Source organism: Natator depressus, chromosome 18 (genome assembly GCF_965152275.1).
Source record: "Natator depressus isolate rNatDep1 chromosome 18, rNatDep2.hap1, whole genome shotgun sequence".
NCBI classification, from domain to species: domain Eukaryota; kingdom Metazoa; phylum Chordata; order Testudines; family Cheloniidae; genus Natator; species Natator depressus.
The window spans coordinates 5538128-5562865 of NC_134251.1; the positions used below are offsets into that span (position 1 = coordinate 5538128).

The 24738-nt window shown below is 45.1% G+C and overlaps 1 protein-coding gene across 9 annotated transcripts in view; it reads left to right on the forward strand.

Moving 5' to 3' along the window:
• Positions 1 to 24738, forward strand: part of KIF17 (kinesin family member 17) — a 32665-nt gene that overhangs the window by 5844 nt on the left and 2083 nt on the right. Inside the window, exons 2-13 of one of the 9 annotated variants that reach the window (XM_074975467.1) lie at positions 1028 to 1174; positions 2238 to 2339; positions 4909 to 5098; positions 10073 to 10525; positions 10895 to 10995; positions 12089 to 12236; positions 13059 to 13138; positions 13578 to 13702; positions 16345 to 16576; positions 19344 to 19602; positions 22774 to 22844; positions 24159 to 24276. In XM_074975467.1, the coding sequence (XP_074831568.1) occupies positions 1028 to 1174; positions 2238 to 2339; positions 4909 to 5098; positions 10073 to 10525; positions 10895 to 10995; positions 12089 to 12236; positions 13059 to 13138; positions 13578 to 13702; positions 16345 to 16576; positions 19344 to 19602; positions 22774 to 22844; positions 24159 to 24276 (2026 nt within the window). Of the gene's footprint in view, positions 1 to 1027; positions 1175 to 2237; positions 2340 to 4908; positions 5099 to 10072; positions 10526 to 10894; positions 10996 to 12088; positions 12237 to 13058; positions 13139 to 13577; positions 13703 to 16344; positions 16577 to 19343; positions 19603 to 22773; positions 22845 to 24155; positions 24277 to 24738 lie in introns of those variants that run through there. The other 8 variants (XM_074975468.1, XM_074975469.1, XM_074975472.1 and 5 more) reach the window with 8 other exon arrangements.

The window sequence follows — 24738 nt, forward strand, 5'->3', positions numbered from 1 at the left end:
ACAAAAGAACATTAGCATGGTATTTCTCCTCTGCTCACTCAAAGGCATCTCTGAAGCTGCCAAAGGAGGGAATGAGCTCAATCAGCAGGGGACTGGAAGGGCTTCACAGCAGGGGGCTGAGCAATTCACCAGGGCTTTGCCACATACCTCATTTACAGCTCTTCACAGCCTCTCTCCCTAACCAGATATCAGTCTCTTGTGAATTGGTATGTGGTTCATATTTTTCAAACTCTCTGCTTTAGTTATTATTGCCATCACATCTGGGGAATCTTGCATTCAGTTTTTTTAAAAATCAGAAAATCCATCACCCAATGGGTGATTCGTAAAGTTATATCTATTTCATGTTTTGCTGAGATGGGAATGAGGGAAGGAAGGAAAGGTGACTCCCTCCTTTAGCCAGCTTTGCAAAGGATGACTTTGAGTGAGTAGATGAGAAATAACATTCTTATCATTATTCTAGGATTAAGACTTCCGTTTTAGCCACTTTATAATCAGCTGGATTTCCATTTGTCTCTCCAGTCCTCAGAGTATCTTCTGACCTACAGCAAAAGTATCCTAATTTTCTATCCTATAATCAATTGGCCCTTCCTGTTTTGACCTTCTGTGTTCTGTCAGCCCCTGGGGTTTGTGAGAAACCAGCACATTTATACAGGAGTGAAATGTATTTTATTTTATTCTCTTGGTCTATGGCCTGAGCTAAGAAGCTTGTCTTTTGCCCCTACTTTTCTTCTGCTTCAGGTTTTCCATTCTTTTTTGGGTTTTGGATGAGCTGTAAAACCAAGTCCTTGGTTTGTAGAGATTAAAGATCCCATGGGACTTTCCAAAAGAAATTCAAAATTCCTGCTCAGGTGCTAGCGTTCCATCCACCTACAGATGGCGTAGCAATTTCTTTGCTCACCCTGCAGTTTCTCTTCTTCCCCATAAAACCACTGTTAGGTGACAGAATAGAATCTTAGTAGCTTGATTCAAAATATGTGAAGGATGAAGATAATGGCTATTATCTTTATGTTTTTCTTGAATTTTCTAGGGTGTTACTGAGGGCTACAATGGCACCATTTTTGCCTATGGCCAGACTGGCAGTGGGAAGTCATTTACCATGCAGGGCATTGTGGACCCTCCTACACAGAAAGGCATAATTCCCAGAGCATTTGAACACGTTTTTGAGAGCGTACAGGTATGTAGTGAAGTGAAATGGCTGCTGTAGCAGGGACTATGGCCCAGATCCTCAAAGGTATTTAGGTGCCTAATTCTCATTGATTTCAATGGGAGTTAGGTGCCTAAATATCTTTGAGGCTCTGGGTCGATATGTTATAAGCTATTTATTAATAGGTTTTTCTATCTGAGCCCCACAACATTAATGTATTTAGCCACACAACCTTATGGCAAGGTAAGGAAGTATTATCCCCCATTTTACAGATGGGGAAACTGAGGCACAGAGCAGGGAAATGACTTCCCCAAGATCACACAGGAAGGCTGTCGCTGAGATAGGATAGAACTCTGATCTCTTGAGTTCTTCCTCAGTGCTTTAGCCACAAGACCATTCCTACTGATAATTTGTGGGTGGGAAGATAGCACAAGACCTCCTGTCAACTTGCCAAGAACTTCACGTGATGAGTACATGAGCACTGAATGCAGTTCTGATTGGCTATGTATGATTCAGTAGCGGGCATATGAATAGGCCAACAGAGTCCCTGAGATTTGGGACTTAGGTACTGTTTACAGCTCTACCACATTTACTGTGTGACTTTTGGCAAATTAGTGTTTCTCTCGAGGCCTCAGTTTCCATATCAGTAAAACTAGGATAATGCCTAAATCTTAGGAAGTTGTGAGGCTTAAGTCATTAATGTTTATAAAGTGCTATGAAGCCCTCTGCTGAAGGGTGCTAGAGAAGGGTAAGATACTTTTACTCCAAGCTGAATATTAGAAGGTCTTAACGCATATTGCTTAATACAGTGGTTTATATTCATCTCGATGCTGGGTATTTACCAGTGTAAACTAGCCCACCACACTACGTCTACACTTCTCAGTGTCTGTGTATTGTACAGCAGTATGTACAATCTGAAAGGTCCCGTATAATGTGAACTAAATAGTTAATCTGAAGACTAAGTATTTTCAAATATGTCAAGGAGGGTTAGGCACCCAACTGTCACTGACAGTCAATTGGCGTTTAGGTATCTAACTCCCTTAGGCACTTTTGAAAAACTTCCCCTAAAATCCAATCTCTTGGTTTTGTACAGTGTGCTGAAAACACCAAGTTCTTGGTGAGAGTCTCTTACCTGGAGATCTACAATGAAGACATAAGAGATTTGCTAGGAGCCGACACCAAGCAAAAGTTGGAGGTGAGGAGATCATAAAGTCATTATGGCTGAATGAGGATATGGTTTAATTTGCTCTGACTGCTCTTATCAGGCGTGCTTAATAGAAATGGGAGAACCCAGCAGAAAGTTTTTGCAGAAACTGAAACATGAAGCATTTGGGATATGACAAAAATTGTTCTTATTATGTTTAGTGAGTTTTATCTACAGTCTGGTCCCATTCCCCCAAATCTCATACTTTCCTTTGTTGTTTGAGACCTAGGTTTGAATACATTATTGTACATGAAAGTAGTGTGCTTCAAATCAATGCTGAAAGTTATCATCAATGTGTGTTTACCCTGATGAAAGGTTAGACTTAGCTAATACAATCCCATTAGTATTATTAATTGTATTTGTTTGCTTTTAATGTCGGTGACTCCTGGCCATCCTTGCACACTAGGGACTCACAGTCACTTGCCATCAAATAAAGCCCTGCAGAGAACGGGCCTCACTGAGCTCTGCTAAGAAGACATCACACTCAGTCGAAGTGAGTGAAATGTCCTTTTTCCACCCTAGTAGGCTAAGTACTGCTTCCTCCCATGTAAGGCAGTGCCATTCCTTCAGTTGATCGGAGATGGACATTGGAGAAGTCTTCGCCAGGGACTAAGCCTCCACAGCACTCCTAACTTGAACCATCCCGGTCACCTGCTTATCATATGTCTCAGTTAAAAGCTATAGTATAGATTGACCTAACCCTGATCCTGTAACTGGATTAACCCGGGGCAGCCCAAGGCTTTAGCTTGGTTAGGGAACATGACTAAGGTCCTATCTGCACTACAACTTTTAACTCTCTCATAACCTGATTCTGTTCTATTCTAGATAGGTTCTTGTAGTGCATTTATCACAGTAGTGTCAGAGTGCTTTCCAGCAGTGCATTAAGCAAGGTGATTAACATCTGTCACATGTTTGAAATCACATCAGGACAACCATGTTGTAGCTTGGTCCCCCTGACTCAGTTATTTTGTGGTGTGGATAGGGTCCTAGTTGTCAACTCAAATGATGTTGGCCATAACTGTTTGCAAATGATTTCAAATACATTTTAAAGTCCCAATGAGGATGGAGCCTAAGTGGTGTCTGTGATCCTGGTGGGCTATCCTGATCACTTTTTCCTGTGATGGTTTTGATGGATCACTCAAGGCTATAAAAGAAAAACCATGTACTTTATTAACATCTTTTATTAAAAGTCCCCTTTGTGGGAATTTGAATTACTGGGAGGAGTCTATTAGAGATTTAATGTGTGGTGATATCTTTCTCCAGAACAGGACTTTGGAATCACCAAAGAAAAAACTGACCCCGAGATTTTATACCTGTCCTGAGCATGATGGGCTGGACTTTGAGAGTTTAGCCAGTACCATGGAGATGCCCATGTGGTGCAGAGGGGATCAGTAAAGCACCTAATAGCAGTATCCCTCACTCCTGCGACTCAGGGCTTGTCTACACTACCACTTACGTCAATGTAAGTTATGTCGCTTAGGGGTGTGAACCCCCTTCTCCCCCCCAAGCAACATAAGTTACATTGACTTAAATTTGTATGTACACTGCGCTGTGTCACCATGAGACGCTCTCCCACCGACATAGCTTCTGCCTCTCGTTGAGGTGGAGTAATTACGTCGATGGGAAAGTACTCTCCTGTCAACATAATGCATCTTTACCAGATGTGCTACATCGCACCGCTGCAGCACGGTAGTGAGGACAAACCGTCGATGTAGTAAACTCCCTATAACCAGAGACACAAGAGCGATTAGCTAGGGCAGATGAAAAACTTTACATATCTTTTCAATGTTTGAAGTTGAAGACGCGGCTATGGGGCAGCTCAGAGTAGGGGAGCAGGGCACCATGTGACACTGGAGATGCCTGAGCTAAGCAATAAACTCTTGACTTTAGTTTCTGTTGCATATAGAACCATGAAATGTTTTTGTACTTTTATTCATACTTCAGAAATAATTTGTTTCCTAGTTACAAACAAATACAGCTGCCTGTTGCATTACAGCTGTGTAGTGGGGTGGGCCAAAGCCTGAGAATAGCTGAGCACCTACTGAGCATGGTGCACCTGTGGCTCCCCTCCAAGTTGATGGGAGATGTGGGTGCTCAGCAGGTGCACAGCACCCCTCAGGAGTTGCTTCAGTGTGCTGTTCTGTAGCTGGCAATGAGATTTTTGCTGTAGTGTCCCATTATGCACATAACTGCCTTTTCTTCCTTTCACATGCAAAGCACGTGCAGCCCTCGGGCTCCTGGAAAGTTTCCAGAGTGGTCTGTGGTGTTTCAGAGTCTAGTGGTCCTGCTGTAACCTGTGTTCATGGATTCATAGATTTTAAGGCCAGAAAGGTTGGGCAGGAATGGTGACCCTTTGTTTGCCAGAAGCTGGGAATGAGCGACAGGGGATGGATCACGTGATGATTACCTGTTCTGTTCATTCCCTCTCGGCACCTGGCACTGGCCACTGTTGAAAGACAGGATACAGGGCTAGATGGACCTTTGGTCTGACCCAGTAGGGCCGTTCTTATGTTCTTAAGGGACCATTCTGATCATTGTGTTGTGCTCTTCCTGCTTGCAGCTGAAGGAGCACTCAGAGAAAGGGGTGTATGTGAAAGGACTCTCGCTGCACACCGTGCACAGCGTGGCCCAGTGTGAGCGCATCATGGAGACGGGTTGGAGAAACCGAGCGGTGGGCTACACCCTGATGAACAAGGATTCTTCCCGCTCCCACTCCATCTTCACCATCAACATGGAGATCTATGCTGTAGGTAGGTGCCAGATTCCTGGGTCAGGCCTTTGGGAGACTGAGCATAGAACCAGCCTGTGCAATCTGGTGGATAATCCCAGAATAAAAACTGGCTCTTGAATACAGCTGAGCAAATAATAGATTTTCTATTCTATTGCTGAACTACAATATCGGTGGGGAAAACATCGGCTTGTTTCTAAACGAAACTGAATGTTTTTTGGTTTTTCTCGCCAAAACAAAAACTGAAAACATTCCAGGTGGGTCCAAATGTTTTGAAAGTCTGTTCAAATGGACGTTTTCAAAACATTTTGTTTTGATTTTCTCTAAGATATTTTGACATTTTCAAAAATTTCGTTGTCTGTTTTTTTCCAGCCAAAACTATTTGTTAAATTGGACCAAAATTTGCAAACGGTTTCAGAGCCCTTGAAAAATGAATTTTCCGGTGAATCTACAAATCTACTATTTGCTGAAAATATTTTGCCCAGTTCTGGTCTTGAATGATTTTAGGTCTAGAGTGAGAGCTGTGCCTGGGCACCAGCATTCACGGCAGTGCAGTGTGACTGAGTATTTTTTAAACGTCTTTTCCCTTGCTCACCCATGGGGTGAGGGGGACAAGTGTCCTACACATTGTTTGGGAGCGTATTTCCCTCTGTTCTTCTTTGTCTTCTAAAGTCCTTATTTGATGCCGTTGAAAGGTACTGGGCTGACAGCTCTGGTGCCTGAAGGCCACACTTGCACTTGAAATTCATAGATTGTAAGACTGGAAGGGACCATTATTATCATAGAATCAGAATCATAGAAATGTAGGGTTGGACAGGACCTCGAGAGGTCATCAAGTCCAGCTCCCTGTCCTGAGGCAAGACCAAAAAAACGTAGACCATCCCTGACAGGTGTTTGTCCAACCTGTTCTTAAAAACCTCCCTTGATGGGAATTCCACAATCTGCTTTGGAAGCCTGTTCCAGTACTTAACTATCCTTATAGTTAGAAAGTTTTTTCCTAATATCTAATCTAATCTCCCTTGCGACAGATTAATCTGATTCTTCTTGTCCTGCCTTCACTGGACATGGAGGAGAAGTTACTTACCTTTCTGTGACTTGAGTTCTTTGAGATGGTTTGTCCTTATGGGTACTCCACTGCTGTATTCCTGCACACCTCTAACTAGTCTGACCTGCTGCTTAACAGAGGCCAAAGAACTTCATCCAGTGATTCCTGCATTGAACCTACTAAATTTTGATTGAACTACAGCATATATTTTAGACAGATATCTAATCTCAGTTAAAAGATCCCAGGGAAAGAGAATCTCTAGGTAATCTAGTCCAGTGGTGAATTACTTTCACTGTCCACAAAATGTGCATTTTATTTACAGTTTGGATTTTCACGATTTCAGCTTCTAGCCATTGGACTTTCTTTACTCAATAAAGTATGGCTAGCAACAGGGCAAGTTGCCCCCAGATATCACCATGCCAGTGTGTCTGAACCTGGACTTGGAAGGATCACCTCTAGGAGTGAGAGTGGAGTTCAGTCTCCCATGCTCCTGTCAGTCCTTGGCCTCTGCTGAGAGTGCTAAAAGTCTGGTTTTATTTCATTTATCTGTTCTCCATTCATGGGAAACTTGCACAATGTCTTCCAACTGTAATCGCAGATGCTGCTGATAGTCCCTCACTTCCATGAATAGAGAATTTACTCACCAAACATTTACTAAAAATGGGGGAATGAGGAGTGACCCTCAGAATAACCCAATTAGCTGATAACATGGGTGTTAATCGTGCTTTGATTTGCTGAACTAGGTCCGGCTTCACCAGCTTCTATAATGTGGGACCCTCAAATCCTGATGTTAGCCTAAGAATCAAAAGTAAATGCCTACACTCCTCTTGTGTTCCAGGTAGGGCTTGGGTTTCAGTCTAAATTGGAATTATTTGTCTTGTTTAGAGGCTTTCAAAAAGTAGCACCTCTGTTTTTGTAGCCCAAATGAGCAGGGTGAGAATGGCTGTCATTTCATTAACTTATTGGGGAAGCCCCATGCGTTCCATGACAAGCTGGGCCTAAATTCTGTTTCAGTGTCTCTGGATTTTGCAGTGCTGTAGTGCAGCAGACTGGAAATTCTGCATCAGTTTCATTGACATTTGAGATTGGATGTTTTTACTGGCTTTAACATGACAGTCATATTCCAAACAGTACAGTGGCCTCTGCTATTTATTTTGAAATTAAATTAAATTTGTTTTACACTTTGCTCATGTTTTCAGTTTTTATGCCTCAAGATTTGTTATTTACAATCCAGAGCTGCATAGTAGAAGATGGAGGAGGTGGCGGGGGGGTGAAACATGATGTTTTGGCAGCTCAATATTGGACAGTCTGAGTTTGGGGCATTTGGGGAGGTGTTGGAGCAAGTTTGGGATTGTAGAATAAGCACATTAGCTGGATGTTTCTACTAAAATGACCATCAGTCAAATAGTTAACAAAGTTGACATTTTAACTGTCATCTTCAGGTTTCAGATTGGACACCCCGTTAAGATGAATGGGGAAGATCAAGCTGTCTGCAGTCTTGGGAAGAAACACAGCATCACTTACTTACAGTTCATATTTTTAAGATTCCCTTCACAACCATGAGGTCTACAAAGACTTTTTAATTCACATTTAGATTCCAGAGTGCAAATATGCAGCAAATAGTAGATTCAGTGGCAAATTCTGTGGCTGCAGATTTATGAAATACACAGGTCCCTTCCCATTGGTCCTCTCTGAGCATTCAGAGGAACAGGTATTTTCCCCCTTGATTTTGTAGGAGGAAAGAAGTTTTAGACTTGTCTCATGCTTCTGCTGCCAGAATTAGTTGATGGACTAGAAGAGAATTAGACAGTTGCAGCCTGACTTTCCAACCTGCTTGCAGGCATTTTAGCAAGCGTCTGGGGACTTATTACACCATGGAAACTAACCCAGTAGTTGTATTGATTGAAACAAACAAGCTCCTTGGGTACAATTACTGGCAGGAGCCAAAACAACTACTTAAATTTTAATTGCCAGTTGCTACTTACCTAAGCTGGAAAACCCCCACTCTTCAGAGTGTCCATTTGCCCCAGGGCTCAGAAAGGACAGTAAGAAGGGGTGGTACTATATTCAACTCCACCCATTTTCTCCATCCACAATCCCTGAGCTGCCAGATGTTTCTGCTAGAATGATCAGTGATTAAATAGCTAGCAGTGCTTTGTCATAATCATTAGGGTTCAGTGTCAACACCCCTTTGTGATGAATAGGCAGTTAACTTGGATTTATTGTTTCTATCTCGCTGAGAACTCAGCTTTCACAGAGTGCATCAGTTTATGCTGCGTTGACATTTGGAAGGTTTCCTTCACAACCATAATGGCTAGAAAAAGTTTAGATTTTGCAGATATTGATGGGGCCATCAGAATAGTGCTCACCCCGTCGAACCCTTGATGCACTCCATTGTCAGCCTCATGCTGTTCTAGAGGCTTGTGGCCAGTTTTACTCGTAAACCTGGGTTTGTGATGGCTGGAAATAGCAGGGAAAGGGATGTTTGAAATGAAGAATGATCCAACACTTAGAGTGGTACCTGGCACATGGAAGACCTGGATTCAATTGTCAGCTCCATCACAGACTCTGTATGTGACCTTTGACAGGTCACTTAGTCTCTCTGGGCCACAGTTCCCCATCTCTACAGTGGGGCTACTAGCCCTGCTCAGCTTCATGGGTGTAAAGATGAATCCATGAAAGATCGTGAAGTGCTGAGATACTGTGATAATGGGGGCCACATTATCTATTATAGCTAGAGTTTGCAAAGTCTGACTTTGTAGCCTACTTTTTATTCACTGGAGAATCACTCTCCTTTTATTTCATTTTCCTTAGTTCACTGAATGAGCATTTGCTACTTATCTAGCACCTCAGGTGCTGACTGGTAGACTGGGGCTTAGGGAGGGACTAGGTCAGTTGTTTTCCACCTAGTGAGCCACTTGAAAAAGGGACAAATACGTACCTTTAAAAACACTTTCCTTCTGGCTCAGAGTGCTCTGTACACCCCCGAGAGTGGGGTAATTTATGAAGGTGCTGAGAGAATGAGAGTCAAATGGTTCAACGCACCCCTAATGAATTGGAGCACCTTGGAGTTTTGGGGTGAAATTGTGGCCCCACGGAAGTCCTTGGGGCCAGGTTTTCACCCTGACCTTTATCCTTCAGTCCTTAGTTAGCAGGGGTGGGCAGCATGCCTGCTCCCTGGATGGGGAAGGAGCAGCTCACATTGGAGAGGTTTCAGAGTAACAGCCGTGTTAGTCTGTATTCGCAAAAAGAAAAGGAGTACTTATGGCACCTTAGAGACTAACCAATTTATTTGAGCATAAGCTTTCGTGAGCTACAGCTCACTTCATCGGATGCATACTGTGGAAAGTGTAGAAGATCTTTTTATATACACACAAAACATGAAAAAATACATCCTCCCACCCCACTCTCCTGCTGGTAATAGCTTATCTAAAGTGACCACTCTCCTTACAATGTGTATGTGTATGATAATCAAGGTGGGCCATTTCCAGCACAAATCCAGGGTTTAACAAGAAAGTCTGAGGGGGGGGGTAGGAAAAAACAAGGGGAAATACCCCTACCCCCCCCCCGAGACGTTCTTGTATGAAATAACCTGTACAAGGTAAGGGTCCGATCCTGCAAGGTGTTGAGTACCCTCATCTTCCCCTGAAGCCTATGGGAGTTGAGAGCGCTCATGGGGTCTGAACCTAAATCAGCTCAAGAAGTTTTGCTGGGTATTCTGGGAACCAAGGCCCTGATTCAGCAAAATAGGTAAGCACATGATTTCAATGGGACTTACGCCTGTGTTTGAAGTTATCAATGTGTATATGTGCTCTGCTGAATCGGGGCCTATGTACATACAAAGTCTGTGGCTCAAATTGAAATGCGATGCCTAAGGGCAAGAGGCCTGGTCCTTGTCTGGTGAAGTTGCTTCTTCTTAAAAGAACCCAATCTCACATTGTTTTCTTGTAGATGAGAGAGGGCAGGAGCACCTGAGGGCTGCAAAACTCAACCTGGTGGATCTGGCTGGAAGCGAGAGGCAGTCCAAAACTGGAGCCACAGGGGAGCGTCTCAAAGAGGCCACCAAAATTAACCTTTCTCTCTCAGCTCTGGGCAATGTTATCTCAGCCCTGGTAGATGGCAGGTGCAAACACATCCCCTATCGAGACTCAAAGCTGACCCGGTTGCTGCAGGACTCCCTCGGGGGAAACACCAAGACCCTCATGGTGGCCTGCCTGTCTCCTGCTGATAACAACTACGACGAGAGCCTCAGCACTTTGCGCTACGCCAACCGGGCAAAGAACATCAAGAACAAGCCCCGTATCAATGAGGATCCCAAAGATGCCCTGCTGAGGGAGTATCAGGATGAGATCAGGAAGCTGAAGGCTGTTTTGGCTGAACAGATGAACACAAATAACTTGTCAGGTATGATGCCCTTGAACTGCTCCAGAGTTGCTTTATCATTGGCCAGAAAATTACACCTTAAATATACATAGTGCATATTGGCACTAGACTAGACTAGACTAGACTAGAATTATCTTCAGCCTTTTACATACCTGAAACCAAGCTGTTTAAAACTCTGTCCTTCCACCCAGCAATGACCGTCTCTCAGGTGCAGTCCCAGCACAGAGCATTCTCTATCAGTATGCACTGTATCATATTAGCACAATTTAAAGTAATGTCTAGGCTGACCCATTCCTTATCATCTGTTAGCCTCTTTCTGTTGGTTAGTTGCCAAATGATCTGTGGACAATCTTCTGTTGTATGTGTGAGTAATATTTCTCCTTTCCTTAGCAGGTCTGTTACCTGCTGAGACTGCTCACCTGGAGGTGAAGCCAGCTCTCCTACCTGAACCCCAGACAGATGTCGAGGCAGAGAAGCAGCTGATCAGAGAAGTAAGCCAGGGAGCGTGACCCCCAAGTTGTTTCCTGCTGGGAGTTGTCCACTTCTGTAATCCTCAGCACAACTGTAGCGCAAGGGGGTACTGTGTGATCTTCTTGGTATACCTCTGCCCATGCACCTCAATCTTTGGTCTTGTACCGTAGACAAAACCTGTGTTGTTGGAGACCCTGTTACAATAGCAGTCTTTCCCAACTTTGTTCCATTTTGCTTTGGAGATAAGATGGAACTGGGTTCCCAGCATGGGTCAATTTGCGTTATAGAAGTGCCTTAGCTTTCAGCACTTCCTGCTATTCCAGTGTGGAATCTCCTGTCAGCAAGGGGTTCAGCGAATCTGATCTGACCAACTATTGGGCCAAATCCTGAGCCTCCTACTTGCTCCTTACTTAGACTAAACTCCCAATGACTTCAGTGCTGCTGGTTGCTTAGGTGATCGTTAATGAGATATAGAACCTTTTGGTTCTGTTGGTGGCTCTAATTTGGCCATATTGGGAGGGACAAAAATTTGTTCCAATCTGATAGCATTTGAGATGTGGTTAGTATGACACAAAGCTGCTTCATTTGTCCCAAAAAATCATAATGACCAATTTCAAATACACAGAAGCCTAAATTCTAGATTTCCTATGAACCAGCACTTATCTAGTGTGGAAAATTCCTATTTAATTACAATTTTGGATTTGTCCAAGCTTGTCTGTGTGGGTCAAGATTCACAGAATCCACCATCAGAAAGGATCAGAAAATTCAGAGAGAGCTCAGAGGTGAAAGTGCTAGGGGAAGTGAACTCTCCTCTCATTCTCAAAGGAGATCCCTCCAGGGCAGGGTTGAGGCATGCTGGCATCCTTGTTGCATCAGCTATTCCTGTCCTGTGGAGAAATGGAGAATTGCAGCCTCCAGGGCTGTCAGCCAATCACCTTTGAGCAGCAGCTGTGTTCATTTAAAACGTAGAATGGAAAATGGCTGTGAATACAGCTCTGTATTTAGTATATTGCTAGGGAAGTGACGAGCAGCCCAGAATGGGTGGGGATTGTCAGGAGTAGACCATTAGTATGTGCCATGCCAGGCTGTCCACAGTGCCCTTGTGCCTTTCAGGAGTATGAGGTGAAGCTGGCCCAGCTGAAGGCAGATTATGAAGCCGAGCAAGAGTCCCGCGCCCGACTTCAGGAGGACATCAATACCATGCGGACTTCCTACAACCTCAAGCTGTCCACTCTGGAGGAAGACCTCAGGAAAGAAGCAGGTGGGAACAGGAAAGATCTAGAGAAGTGTTAGCTTTTGGGGGAACCATAGAGCAGGGAGGATGTAGACCCGGGGACTAGCAACTGCAGACGATAGAACTTTTTAGCTTGGCCCACAACAGCACTTAGCTTGAATAAAAGGTTTGAACTGCAGAGATGACAGGTCCCATCATGCATTGCTGTACCTTAAGCCAGTTGGCTTGGCACGAGCCACACTTCTATGCACGATATGAAGGTGGTAGCTTCAAACTTCTCCATTATATGTGAATTAGGTGTGCCCCTTCAATGCCTGGTGAGTAGCCAATATGGCTTGTCGACTTGGCAAAGTTTGGGGATTCCTGAGACAGTTGTGACTTGCTGCCAGCCATGCTATAGTATTATCCTTATTTGTTTTGCAGTGTTGCCTAGGAGCCAGTTGAGCTAGTTACTGAACAAACGCAGACCAGAAAGATGGTCTGTGCCCCAAAGAGCTGATAATCTATAGTAGTTCTATGATCTGTGTTGTCAAGAGTTGGCTCAGACATTTTCTAACACAAAATGGTGATTTTTCTTTGAACGTAAACCCCCACCTTCAGAGACAGACTGAGCATTCTCATGTGAACCTCCAAAGTTTTACCATCCATTGTGAAAACTACTGTATTCATGCAGGATGCTCTCTGTGTCGCTCTGATTTTCCCCAAACAGGGTTGGGTGGCAATTGGCAGCTGTTTTGCTCACAGACACGTGGTCGGTGCAAATTTTGGGTGATATTTTCATAGAGTGATGCTCTAGTGGTGCAGAGCTTGTAGCTAATAGTTCTGGGTATTTTTTCTTGTATTTTCCAGATGCTGTCCTGAGGGTTGAAACCCTCCCTGACCCTGGCCCTGTTGTCGCCATCACAGAAACAGAACAGGTGTCCACCAAGGTACCCATCAGGCTAATGCTCCTTATCAGACAAATGGAACAAATCTATCTGCCTGTCCCCTGTGTCTGTGAGGTTCATGGATACTCATTAAAGAGCGTATTTATCTAGCTACAGTGCAGCTGCTTCTGGGGTGGAATGTGGTAGCTGTTTAAGAGTGCACAGCAACACTACTAGGAAATTAAATGAAAAAGAATCCCACAGCCAATTGAAAATGCAAGGAAAATTTAGCTTTCCCAATGCCAAACCCTCACTCCAAGCAGTACCATATCCCTAAGGGTAATGTGACAATTTTGGTGGCTTGTGCTGCAGGGGGAAGCAGCAAAATGACATTCCTTACTCTTTGCTCCATGAGTGAGACAGCTTCCTGCTTCATCATGTCTCCTAGTACACATGCTGCATGTTTTCAGAACAGCTGTCTTTAGTTGCCTTTTGCCCTCAGGACACAGCAGAGCCTCAGATAGCCCAGTACGTTGGGAGTGTGACCAGAGAGAGTCCTGGAGCAGAAGTGGGCATTGCTGCTGAGGAGCTTCCAGTGGCTGTGGACCAGCAGCAAGTGCTTGCCAGGTCAGTAACTGTGCCTCTGATCCAGCAGAATGCCTTCTGTGCATTGCATGTGACATACACGGACAGAACAACCAGACTATTGCACTGTATTATTATTATTAAGCTCGGACAGTGTGCTTACTGTGTACAAAACAGAAGATGTGTCTCTTGCCCACAAGGAAGTTCCAATTTTGTTCAGACACAAAGAGCCAGCAGATCTGGCATTAGATGTTGCCAAAATACAGAAATTATAAGAGTGAAATACTGGGGAACAGGCCATCTGAGGAGATTGCAAATGGGACAGCAAGTGTTTTGCTTCTGGGTTACCAGATCACATGCTGCCTAACTCCGCTTTCTTGGGGCTGTTGGTAGGCCTATCTTTGAACTGATGCATTTCCATCTACTTGCTGTTGGTAAGGTTTGGAACTAAACAGACCACGGAGACAACTCCTTTTTCAACCCCAGAGGGGGTTTCTCCAGGACATTGGAGCCCCGGTGGTGGGGTGAGGTGTGGAGGAATCTTGCCTTGTTACTGCCCATGGTGTAGCTGGATAAATGAGACTTTCCTCTTTACGGCTCTGTCTGCTGTGAAAAACTCACCTTGAAAAATACATTGGTTGTTGTTATTGTAAGATATTTGCCCCCAAAATGGTGAATATGAAATCAACTGTTCTTGCAAGAATCACATCTGAACGAGAACTGGCAAATCGGTCCCTTCTGGTTTGGATCTGCCGGGGAACGAGATTCAGAGCCTTGAACCCAAACTTGACCCTTGGAGTATGAAGAGCTTCAGATTCAAGGTTCAACTTTTGGCCCATCTTCAATCCAAACTAGTTCGCGGACGGCACAGTTGTTACTCTACCCTGGAGAGGGCCTGTCTGGAAAGTCCCTTTAACCAGAATGACAGTGCATTGAAACAGTATGGGACTTGCTGTCAGTTCCCCAGTAGTGGAGTTTCATTATATCCTGATTCACTCTTCGTGAGTTCCACTGGTTTTTGAGGCAATAGTGTGCCCCTATATTAAACTCTAAAGTGTTGAATGCTACTTCATTCTGAAAATGGCCTTGTGCTGTAACTGCTTCTCTAGAAGGTTTCCCAAGGGCTTCTCTGCTGCACGTTTTCCTGCTGGGCATCGCTTAGGCTCAAACAGGCTATTAAAATATACAAGGTAGTGCAATTTGTAAATTATAAGCTATTCGCCTGTTAGGCTGAGACAGCTCCAAAGAAACTATTCTGATTGATTGTGTCAAATCTCAACACTCCCTTGCAAAACTTAGTTTGCTTAACACACAAGGAAAAGAAACTCACTCCTACAATTACATTGTTAAACATCAGAGTTCTTTGCATATCAGGCAAGGCAGGGTTCCTTGGAGATGGGATTTTCAAAGCCTCTTTGGAAAGACTTCACAGTTCAGGATGTCTGCAGACTTTCTACTACTGTTTAGCAAAGCAGGATTCAATTGTGCATTAAACAAAAGCTGCTGAGGGCTAAACTGTTTCATATCAAACCCAAGCAATTGAGACAGGAGGTCCACTGGAGCAGAAAGAGCCAGTTTCCTCTTGAGGAAACCTGAGTTCTTTAGGAATGGGTTTGCGTGCTCTGATGGAAGAAAAGACAAGAAGATAGTATCATCGCAGGTCATGTCTACTCTGGCATTCTCTCCTTACTGGCCCCCAGTGGCCAACATCTGATATAGCAGCATCAGTGCAAACCCCAGTGTAGAAAAAGTGAATGGCTGTAAGTACAGCTTACGCCATGTTCAACCAGGGATAAACTCCACCAGTGTGAATAGTGACTTAGAACAGTTTACCCTCTGTACACCAGTGTAATTACACGAGGGGCTGGCAACCAATGTCTGAAATCCTCAGCATAGGCAAGGGATTGTAGAAAAAATATTAACATTCCCAAGGGGGCGATCACCTTAAATGATCTGTTGGAGGGTTGTTAGGGGAACAGGTTTTTTTCCTCCTGTGCACAAAATATTCAGTAATTCAGTGCAGGTACATATTTCCTCATGATGCACGGGCATCAATTTGTTGTGTGATTCACAGAAGGGCATTTGTCTTATCGTCAAGGCAGATATTTCCCTGCCTTTCAGGAGCTTCACTATTGACCTGAGGTCAGCAAGAGACCAAGCCTTTGATGTGGCAGCCCCTGCGTATGGAAGTTGCTCCCTTTACTACATCTGCCTCATTCCATCCACTGAAAATAAATTACAAATGATTTTCAGATGGTCTGTATCCTAATGTCAGCCCCTGCTGTATCAGTCTTGGGGCTAAACAGCAGGTTTCAAAACAAAGATTAAGGATCAGGATGTTCATTTTAAAAAAATCTCTTTTACTTCATAAATACAGGGCCATAAATGTCAAGATTTCTAGATATACCTGATGGTGAATACATTCAGGATGTGTGTAAAGATACATACACTGAGCTCATGCTTTGGTGAACATCACGATACAAAGTAAATCTTAAAACAGAGGCTCCCGATCATCACTCACCTCTTAGGTCAACAAATCTGAATACTCACTTCAACAGAAATCACTGTCTGTTTATTGTATCTTTTAAAATGTCTCCAGGAAGTTGCCATGGAAGTGTATTATTTGCATATGTGCCGGTGTTCCTTTATGCTAAAGATCTAAGAAATGCGTCCAACTCTTCTAGGCTGCACTTGCTGGAACAACAGGTGGTTGGAGGAGAACAGGCCAAAAACAAGGACCTGAAGGAAAAGCACAAATGCCGGAAAAAATATGCAGATGAACGGAAGAAGCAGCTGGTGGCAGCTCTGCAGAAAATTGATGAGGACAGCAGTGACTGGGTCCTGCTCAATGTCTATGACTCCATCCAAGAGGAAGTGCGAGCCAAGAGCGAGCTGCTGGAGAAGATGCAGAAGAAGGTAACTCCTAAGAAGCAATTAACTCTTGTATAGAGTTAAGATTTGGGGAGCATCCATGAGATTACTCTTGGAGGTGTCCCTTACTCTTATCCCCCTATCCCCTCATCCGCCTTTCCTTCTTCACCTTCATCCCTTTGTTATCGTAATGAGACACTCCAGTCAGCATCTTTCTGGAATGACTCTGGCATCTCCATGTCTCTCAAACTGATCCTAGGTAACTGACAAGACACGTTAGAGAGGGATTTTGATTATTTTAGCCCCTTGATAATCTTAAATATTAAATTATCCTCGCTCACATCAAAGCCTCACAATTTCTAAAAATAAGAAGATTTTTTGCTTGGGGGGAGCCCAAAATTGCCACTATGTTATTCCACCTCAACATAACACAAAATAGAAGCTGTAAATCAAATGGTCTACTTTTGATAGCTATATATGACATGCTTTGAGCCAGCCTGGATAGAACGACAGACAGGGATTCAGGAGACCTGAATTCTCTACTTGGCTCTGCTGTTGACTCATGTGGGCAAGTTGTTTCCCCATCTATAACTGAGAACAAAGATTTTCACTCACCTTTGTAAAGATCTTTTGAGAGCTGCAGAGGAAAGTGCTATCCAGGCGTTAAGAGTTATTACGATTTGTACGGTTACTCACACATATCTATAACATGGGCAGAGCGGGCAGGACTTAGGATCATTGAGAATGGTCATGGTGAGTGTTTGCCCATCTCCAGCTTTGTCCTGCTTTGACCTGCAACCCGACTAATAAATTGGTTGTGTGTGTGAAAGAGAGAGAGAGCGCTCATTATTCTCTCTAGTGGCACAGCTTCTTACATTCTCACAGCTGAAGTGGGAGCGGCACATGCTTTTGTTGCTGAAGGAATTAGGTATCTGTCTTCATTTGACTGTGGTTCATTATAGCTATGAATCAGAAGACATATAAGCAGTACGAATTGCACCCAAAAATCATTGTAAATGCAAAATTGTGCCCATCAAAGTGAGGCCATTCTGAAAATCAGACCCTCTGACAACATGCAGCTTTAAAGATACAGTGCTTAATTACCAAAGGGCCTCCAAAAACATGTGTGCACACAGGCCCGCTGACAGCAATTCCAGGCCTCAGGGCAGAACAGTTAATGGGCACGCATGCACAAGCCACGCCTGCATGGACACGGTCCGCCTGACATTTCGGCGGTGCTGCGCCTGTGCTGGCTGGTGCCCAGTGACCTGCTGGCTGCACTGCTGGTGCCCAGCGAGCTGCCGGATCCGCTGCTGGGTGCGCTCTTCCGGCACGGCCAGGGTTTCCACATGCCTGCCCGGTAGGGTTGCCAACTGTCTAATCGTGCAAACCCAAAGACCCTTGCCCCGCCCCCTGCCCCTTCCCTGAGACCATGCCCATGCCATGCCCCTTAGCCAAAGCCCCGACCCCTGCACCATCCCCCCTCCCTCCGTCGTTCACTCTCCCCCACCCTCACACAGTTCCACCAGGCTGGGACCAGCGGTTGGGGTGCTGGAGGGGGTATGGGGTGCAGGCTCTGGGAGGGAGTTTGGGTGCGGGGTGCAGACTCCAGGCTGAGGCAGGAGTTTGGGGTGCAGGAGATCAGGCGGTCAGTGCTTACCTCGGGCGGCTTCTGAAAGTGACCGGCACACCCCTCTGGCAGTGGCTTCTAGGCAGGGGGCCCAAGGGGTTTTCCCGCACCGCTGCCCACAGGCACCGCCCCTGCAGCTCCCACTAGCCGCAGTTCCCGGCCAATGGGACCTGTGGAGTTGGCACTCAGGGTGGGGGCAAGGCGTGAAGACCCCCTCCCCAGGGGCTGCAGGGACGTACTAGCCGTTTCTGGAAGCGGTGTGGAGTGAGGGTGGGCAGGAAGCCTGCCTCAGCCCCTCTGCACTGCCGGCAGTGGCCGGGGGCCCACGGGCCCTTTTAAATCGCCTGGGCCCCTGGGCAGTTGACCCCTTTGCCTCACGCTGTTGGTGGGCCTGTGTGCACATGCAGGCCAATGTCTACACATGTAAGGCCCTGTTTTGCATATGCATTTTGGAAGCCCTGTGGGAATGTACCACTGAGTTGGAAGCTCCTAAATACGTGGAGATATCACAGGAATACAGGACTTTCAAGACTGGAACAGACCCAAGGTCCATCTAGTCCAGTAACCTGTCTACAATAGGGGGCAACACCAGATACTTCAGGGGAAGGGGCAATAAACCCTGGAGTAGACAGATGTGGAAGAATCTGACCCTAGAGGAGTTCATCCTAATCCCTAATAGTTAGTCAGAGATTTGCTTGAAACTTGAAGCCTGAGGTTTTACATCTCTTCCCATTTTTTTAGTAAATGCTAGTGTGATTCTGAATATTCTTGTTGTCCCTATAAGTTCCAGCTCCTCATAGCAAAATTCAGTGTTATTTATTCCCACAACTTCATTTGGCAGTGAGTTCCACATTCTAATTCCACATTGTGTGAAGAAGAGTTTCCTTTTACCGGTTTTGAATTTGCCACCTTTCAGTTTCATTGAATGTCCTCTTGTTATTGGGTTATGAGGCAGAGAGAATAGAAGTTCACAGTCCACTTTCTCTGAACCATTCATATACAGGGTGATCGTACCCTCTCTTTATTAGTCTCCTCTCTAAAGTAAACAGTCCAAATCTTTTCAAACTCTCCTCATATCTTTCTTCCTTCTTCATATCTTCCCCCTAATCATTCTTGTTGTGCCACTCATCTAGAGTTCTCTCTGTTCTCATCACAATTAACCCTTTCCTTTTGGTGACCTAGCTGCAAGCTGCCGAGACTGAAATCAAAGACTTACAGTCAGAGTTTGAGTTAGAGAAGATTGATTATCTTGCCACCATCCGCCGGCAGGAGCGGGACTGCTTGCTCTTTCAGCAGGTTCTGGATCAGGTGCAGCCCCTCATACGGCGTGACTGTAACTATAGCAACCTAGATAAGATCAGATGCGAGTCCATCTGGGATGAGGACAGCAGCTGCTGGAAACTCCCAGAGCTTGTCATTCAAAAAACCAGCCTCCCTGCAGGTAAGAAAGGTATCTGCATTGTCCTCCATCCATGCAGCTTATCTCTGCTCACTAGCATGGCCATGTGTATCGCATTTGGATAGTATTTGCTTATAAAACCTTGGTTTGGTTCACTTGTACAGAATAGACTGTTATCTTTCTGTGGGAGCCTGGATGATAATCTAGCTAAATGAGGACAAAAGCATCTCTTCCTGGGACTTCCTATTTATTTTGAACGAGATGTCATTGATTTGAGTAATAGTATGGACTCTTGTGTTAAACCACACAACAGTATAACCCGTATCTGATTAAATATCATAAGCGTCTCTGGGCCTTTAGTGGAGAGTGAACTGGTAACTGGTGCTTAACATAAAAATGTTGCCCTTCTCCCCATTCTTTTCCTTCAAGGACCTTGAAGCACTTTATGAGATTAATGAATTAGGCTTCACAAACCCTCATCAGGTAGGTATTCTAAGACTGGTTTTAAAAGGGGGGAAACTGAGGCACAGAAGGAGGACATGACTTTCCAATGTGCCATAGTGAGTCTGTAGTAGAGTGTCAAGTATCAGGGGGTATCTGAAGAAGTGGTGTTTTACCCACGAAAGCTTATGCCCAAATAAATCTGTTAGTCTTTAAGGTGCCACCAGACTCTTTGTTGTTTTGGTACTAGAGTGGGTGCTGGAACCCAGGATCCCTGATCCCCAGTCCTGTGCTTTTTATTTCATTCCTTTCTGTGTATTAGCTGCCTTAGCCCAAGAGGTGAACCATTTTCCCTACAAGGTTGAAATATTCACTGCACAGACCTGCAGGCCCCACATGTAGTTGCACTATGGTATGTAACCTGTCATTTAAATCAGCTTCTGTGCCCAATGACTGGAGGATAGCTAGTGTGATGCCAATTTTTAAAAAAGGCTCCAGAGGCGATCCTGGAAATTACAGGCCGATAAACCTAATTTCAGTACTGGGCAAATTGGCTGAAACGATAGTAAAGAACAGAATTATCAGACACATAGATGAACGTGATCTGATGGGGAAGAGTCAACATGTTTTTTGTAAAGGGGGTCAACAAGCATGTGGACAAGGGTGATTCAGTGGATACAGTGTACTTACATTTTCAGAAAGCCTTTAATAAGGTCCCTCACCAAAGGCTCTTAAGCAACGTAAGCTGTCATAGGATAAGAGGGAAGGTCCTCTCGTGGATAGGGCCCTACCAAATTCATGGTCCATTTTGGTCAATTTCACGGTCATAGGATTTTAAAAATCATAAATTTCATTATTTCAGCTATTTAAATCTGAAATTTCACAGTGTTGTACTTGTAGGGGTCCTGACCCAAAAAGGAGTTGTGGTGGGGTCGCAAGGTTATTGTAGTGGGGATTGCGTTAGTGCTACCCTTACTTCTGCGCTACTGCTGGTGGTGGCACTGCCTTCAGAGCTGGAGAGCGGGGGCTGCTGGCCAGGAGCCCAGCTCTGAAGGCAGAGCCACCGCCAGCAGCAGCACAGAAGTAAGGATGGCCTGGTATGGTGTTGCCACCCTTACTTCTGCACTGCTGCCTGGAGAGCTGGGCCCTCGGCCAGCAGCCACCACTCTCCAGCTCCCCAGCTCCGAGGGCAGCGCAGAAGTAAGGGTGGCAATACCACAACCCCTCTACAATAACATTGCGACCCCCCTGCAACTCCCTTTTGGGAAACACTGGTCTCCCCTATGAAATCTGTATAGTATAAAGTAAAAGCACACAAAAGATCAGATTTCATGGGGGGAGACCAGATTTCACGGTCCGTGGTGCGTTTTTCATGGCCGTGAATTTAGTAGGACCCTACTCATGGATCAGTAACTGGTTAAAAGATAGAAAACAAAGGGTAGGAATAAATGGTTAGTTTTTAGAATGGAGACAGGTAAATAGTGGTGTCCTCCAGGGGTCTGTACTGGGATGAGTACTGTTCAACATATTCATAAATGAAATGGAAAAAGGGGAAACAGTTAGGTGGCAAAATTTGCAGATGATACAAAACTACTCAAGATAGTTAAGTCCAAAGCAGACTGCGAAGAGTTACAAAGGGATCTCACAAAACTGGGTGACTAGGCAACAAAATGGCAGATGAAATTCAATGTTGATAAATGCAAAGTAATGCACATTGGAAAACATCATCCCAACTATACATATAAAATTATGGGGTCTAAATTAGCTGTTACCACTCAAGAAACATCTTGGAGTCATTGTGGATAATTCTCTGAAAACATCCGCTCAATGTGCAGCGGCAGTCAAAAAAGCTTAACAGAATGTTGGGGATCATTAGGAAAGGGATAGATAATAGGACAGAAAATATCATATTGCCTCTGTTTAAATCCATGGTACATCCACATCTTGAATACTGCGTGCAAATCTGGGTTGCCCCATCTCAAAAACAGATATACTGAAATTGGAAAAGGTACAGAAAAGGACAACAAAAATGATTAGGGGTATGGAATAATTTCTGTATGAGGAGAGATTAGTAAGACTGGGACTTTGCAGCTTGGAAAAGAGATGACTAAGGGGGGTATGATGGAGGTCTATAAATCATGACTGGTGTGGAGAAAGTAAACAAGGAAGAGTTATTTACTCCTTCTCATAACACAAGAACTAGGGGTCACCAAATGAAATTAATAGGCAGCAGGTTTAAAACAAACAAAAGGAAATATTTCTTCACACAGGGCACAGTCAATTTGTGGAACTCCTGGCCAGAGGCTATTGTGAAGGCCAAGACTGTTAACAGGGTGCAAAAAAAAAACCTAGATAAATTCATGGAGGATAGGTCCATCACTGGCTGTTAGCCAGGAAGGGTGTCCCTAGCCTGTCTTTGCCAGAAACTGGGAATGGGTGATGGGGTATGGATCACTTCATGATTACCTGTTCTGTTCATTCCCTCTGGAGCACCTGGCATTGGACATTGTTGGAAGAGAGGATACTGGGCTAGTTGGGTTTTTGATCTGATCCAGTATGGCCGTTCCTATGTTCTTATTGGTAAGTGCATAACATGTGCCATCTACTGGATAAAAAGTGTAGTGCGAGGGTCCTTCTAATCCCCCTATAGCTCAGTAAACAGTGATCTGGGGTCTCTGTAAGCAGCAATGGGGAACAAGGGGGAGAGTCAGGAAAATCTGAAACTGATTCAGTGCTGCTGGTCCTTTAAGTAATGCCTTTGTTCTCTCATAGCAGTTCCATCACTGCCACAGACTAAGCCAGCCAGGAAGAGCTCCTCAGGCGAGAACGGAGAGCTGATGATGGTAAGCTGCACTTCTCCTCCCGGGACCCTGAGGGAGCCTTCTGAGAAGAGTCTATGTTGCTACGCAGCTGTTCCTTCTGGAGGAAATAGGCAGAGGACTGAGTGGCTCCAGAGGAACTCATACCCAGCCATCACTGGCCATTAGAATAAGACTGGCAGGGCTCAGAGGTGTGTGTAAAGCAGAGTAAATAGTGAAGCAGTGAGCTGGCCTCACAGTCCAGTGGCCAATCAGTGGAGTGTAGGACCCTGGCCAGCAGGGGCTGGGAATGCTGGGAATCCAGCCTCTAAAGAGGAGAGATAACCCAGGCCAGAATGATTGAGGTGGAGCCCTAGAGCAATTCCAAGACTAGAAGGATAGTGCATTGGCTGTTCTCTGTGGGGAGCTGGGCTCAAGTTCTAGGTAATTGGTTGCATCAGATTCTTACTCCTGAGGGAATTCTGCACATCTGTGGACACGCAGAATGCATTTGTCTCACATAATTTTGTATTTTCCTGCATAAAAAACATTCTGCCCAAGAAGTGCTGCAGTTCCGCCTTTTAACCACCAGAGGCCGTTGTGGTGCCAGAACAGCCGGCTGCGTTCATGCCGGCTGTTCTAGCGCCACAGCGGCCTCTGGTGGGCAAAAGGCGGAACTGCTGCACTTCTGAGGCAATATTTTTTGTATGCAGGAAAATACAAAATTCTATGCCCAGAATTCCCCCCCAGAGTAGAGTTCATCCCAGCACCCTGCCCGCGGAGCCAGGTTGGGACAGAGTGGAGCACACAGGGCTGCTAGAGAGTCACAGATTGGGGTTCAGAATGACTAGTGGTGGAGGACACACTGGAGCATGGGCTCAGGAGCTAATGGGGTGACAGCGTTGAGCCTGGGGACAGGGACTGCAGAGAACCATGGGGATGAGGGGTGCGGGGACATGGGCAGACGTGCCTGACTGAATGGGAGAGACTTGGGGTCAGCCAGGGTCTGCATGGGGGAGGCTTCCCAAAACCCTAACAATCCCACTCCCACCCCCAGAAGAAAAACCTCCCACCCACACCCAACAATCTCCAGTGTAGCAGAATTGCACCTGTATCATTACATGTTGGACTTTGCTTACAGGTATTGGAGAGGGTGGCAGGATGTAGCCCGATGCCTGTCCAGACTATGTCCAAGAACATGTATTCTGTAGTGTTACTGTTGTTGCCCAGATTGAATCATGTGTTCAATCACTTCATATTATCTCTGAGTCTCCGGCCCTAGCCAATGGAATGGTGCTTGGCTGCTTAAGAGCTGGAGCTGAGGGGAGTGCTGCTCACAGCTTTTTGTGATCCCAGCAGGAAGAAGACCGCTACAAACTGATGCTGAGCAGGAGTGACAGTGAGAATATTGCCAGTAACTATTTCCGGTCCAAGCGAGCCAGCCAGATCCTCAGTGCTGATCCTATGAAGAGTCTTGGTAAATATCCCAAAACTCTCCTTTCCTTTCCTCTCCTCCATGTGCTGGTATCTCCTCCAGTGAGGGTTCCGTTCCTGGCATGTTAGTCTAGAGGGATTTGTTGTTTCCCAGTCAAATAGCCTCTTTAATGGACAATGCAACCCATTCCTTTTTTGGTGATGATAGCCATTTTCCCCTCTGACAATGGTTCCCTAGAGTTGCTCTAGCAGACCAGATGTTGATAAACCTACCTGTAGTGATTTGAATGATTTGCTTCCAGTGCCTGTAACTTGGAGGTAATTCACGTTCAGAATGTCATCCTGACCAACACTTGCTGTCTTTTGTCCCTCCATAGGGTTGCCAATCATCCTAGTTTTTGAGGAAATAAAGCAGCACGGGCTGGAGGTGCAGAAGCAGCAGCCTTAGCCTGTGTGTCATTCAGTGGTGCTAGTGATTCCTTTTTAAATTTGCCATGGACTTAGT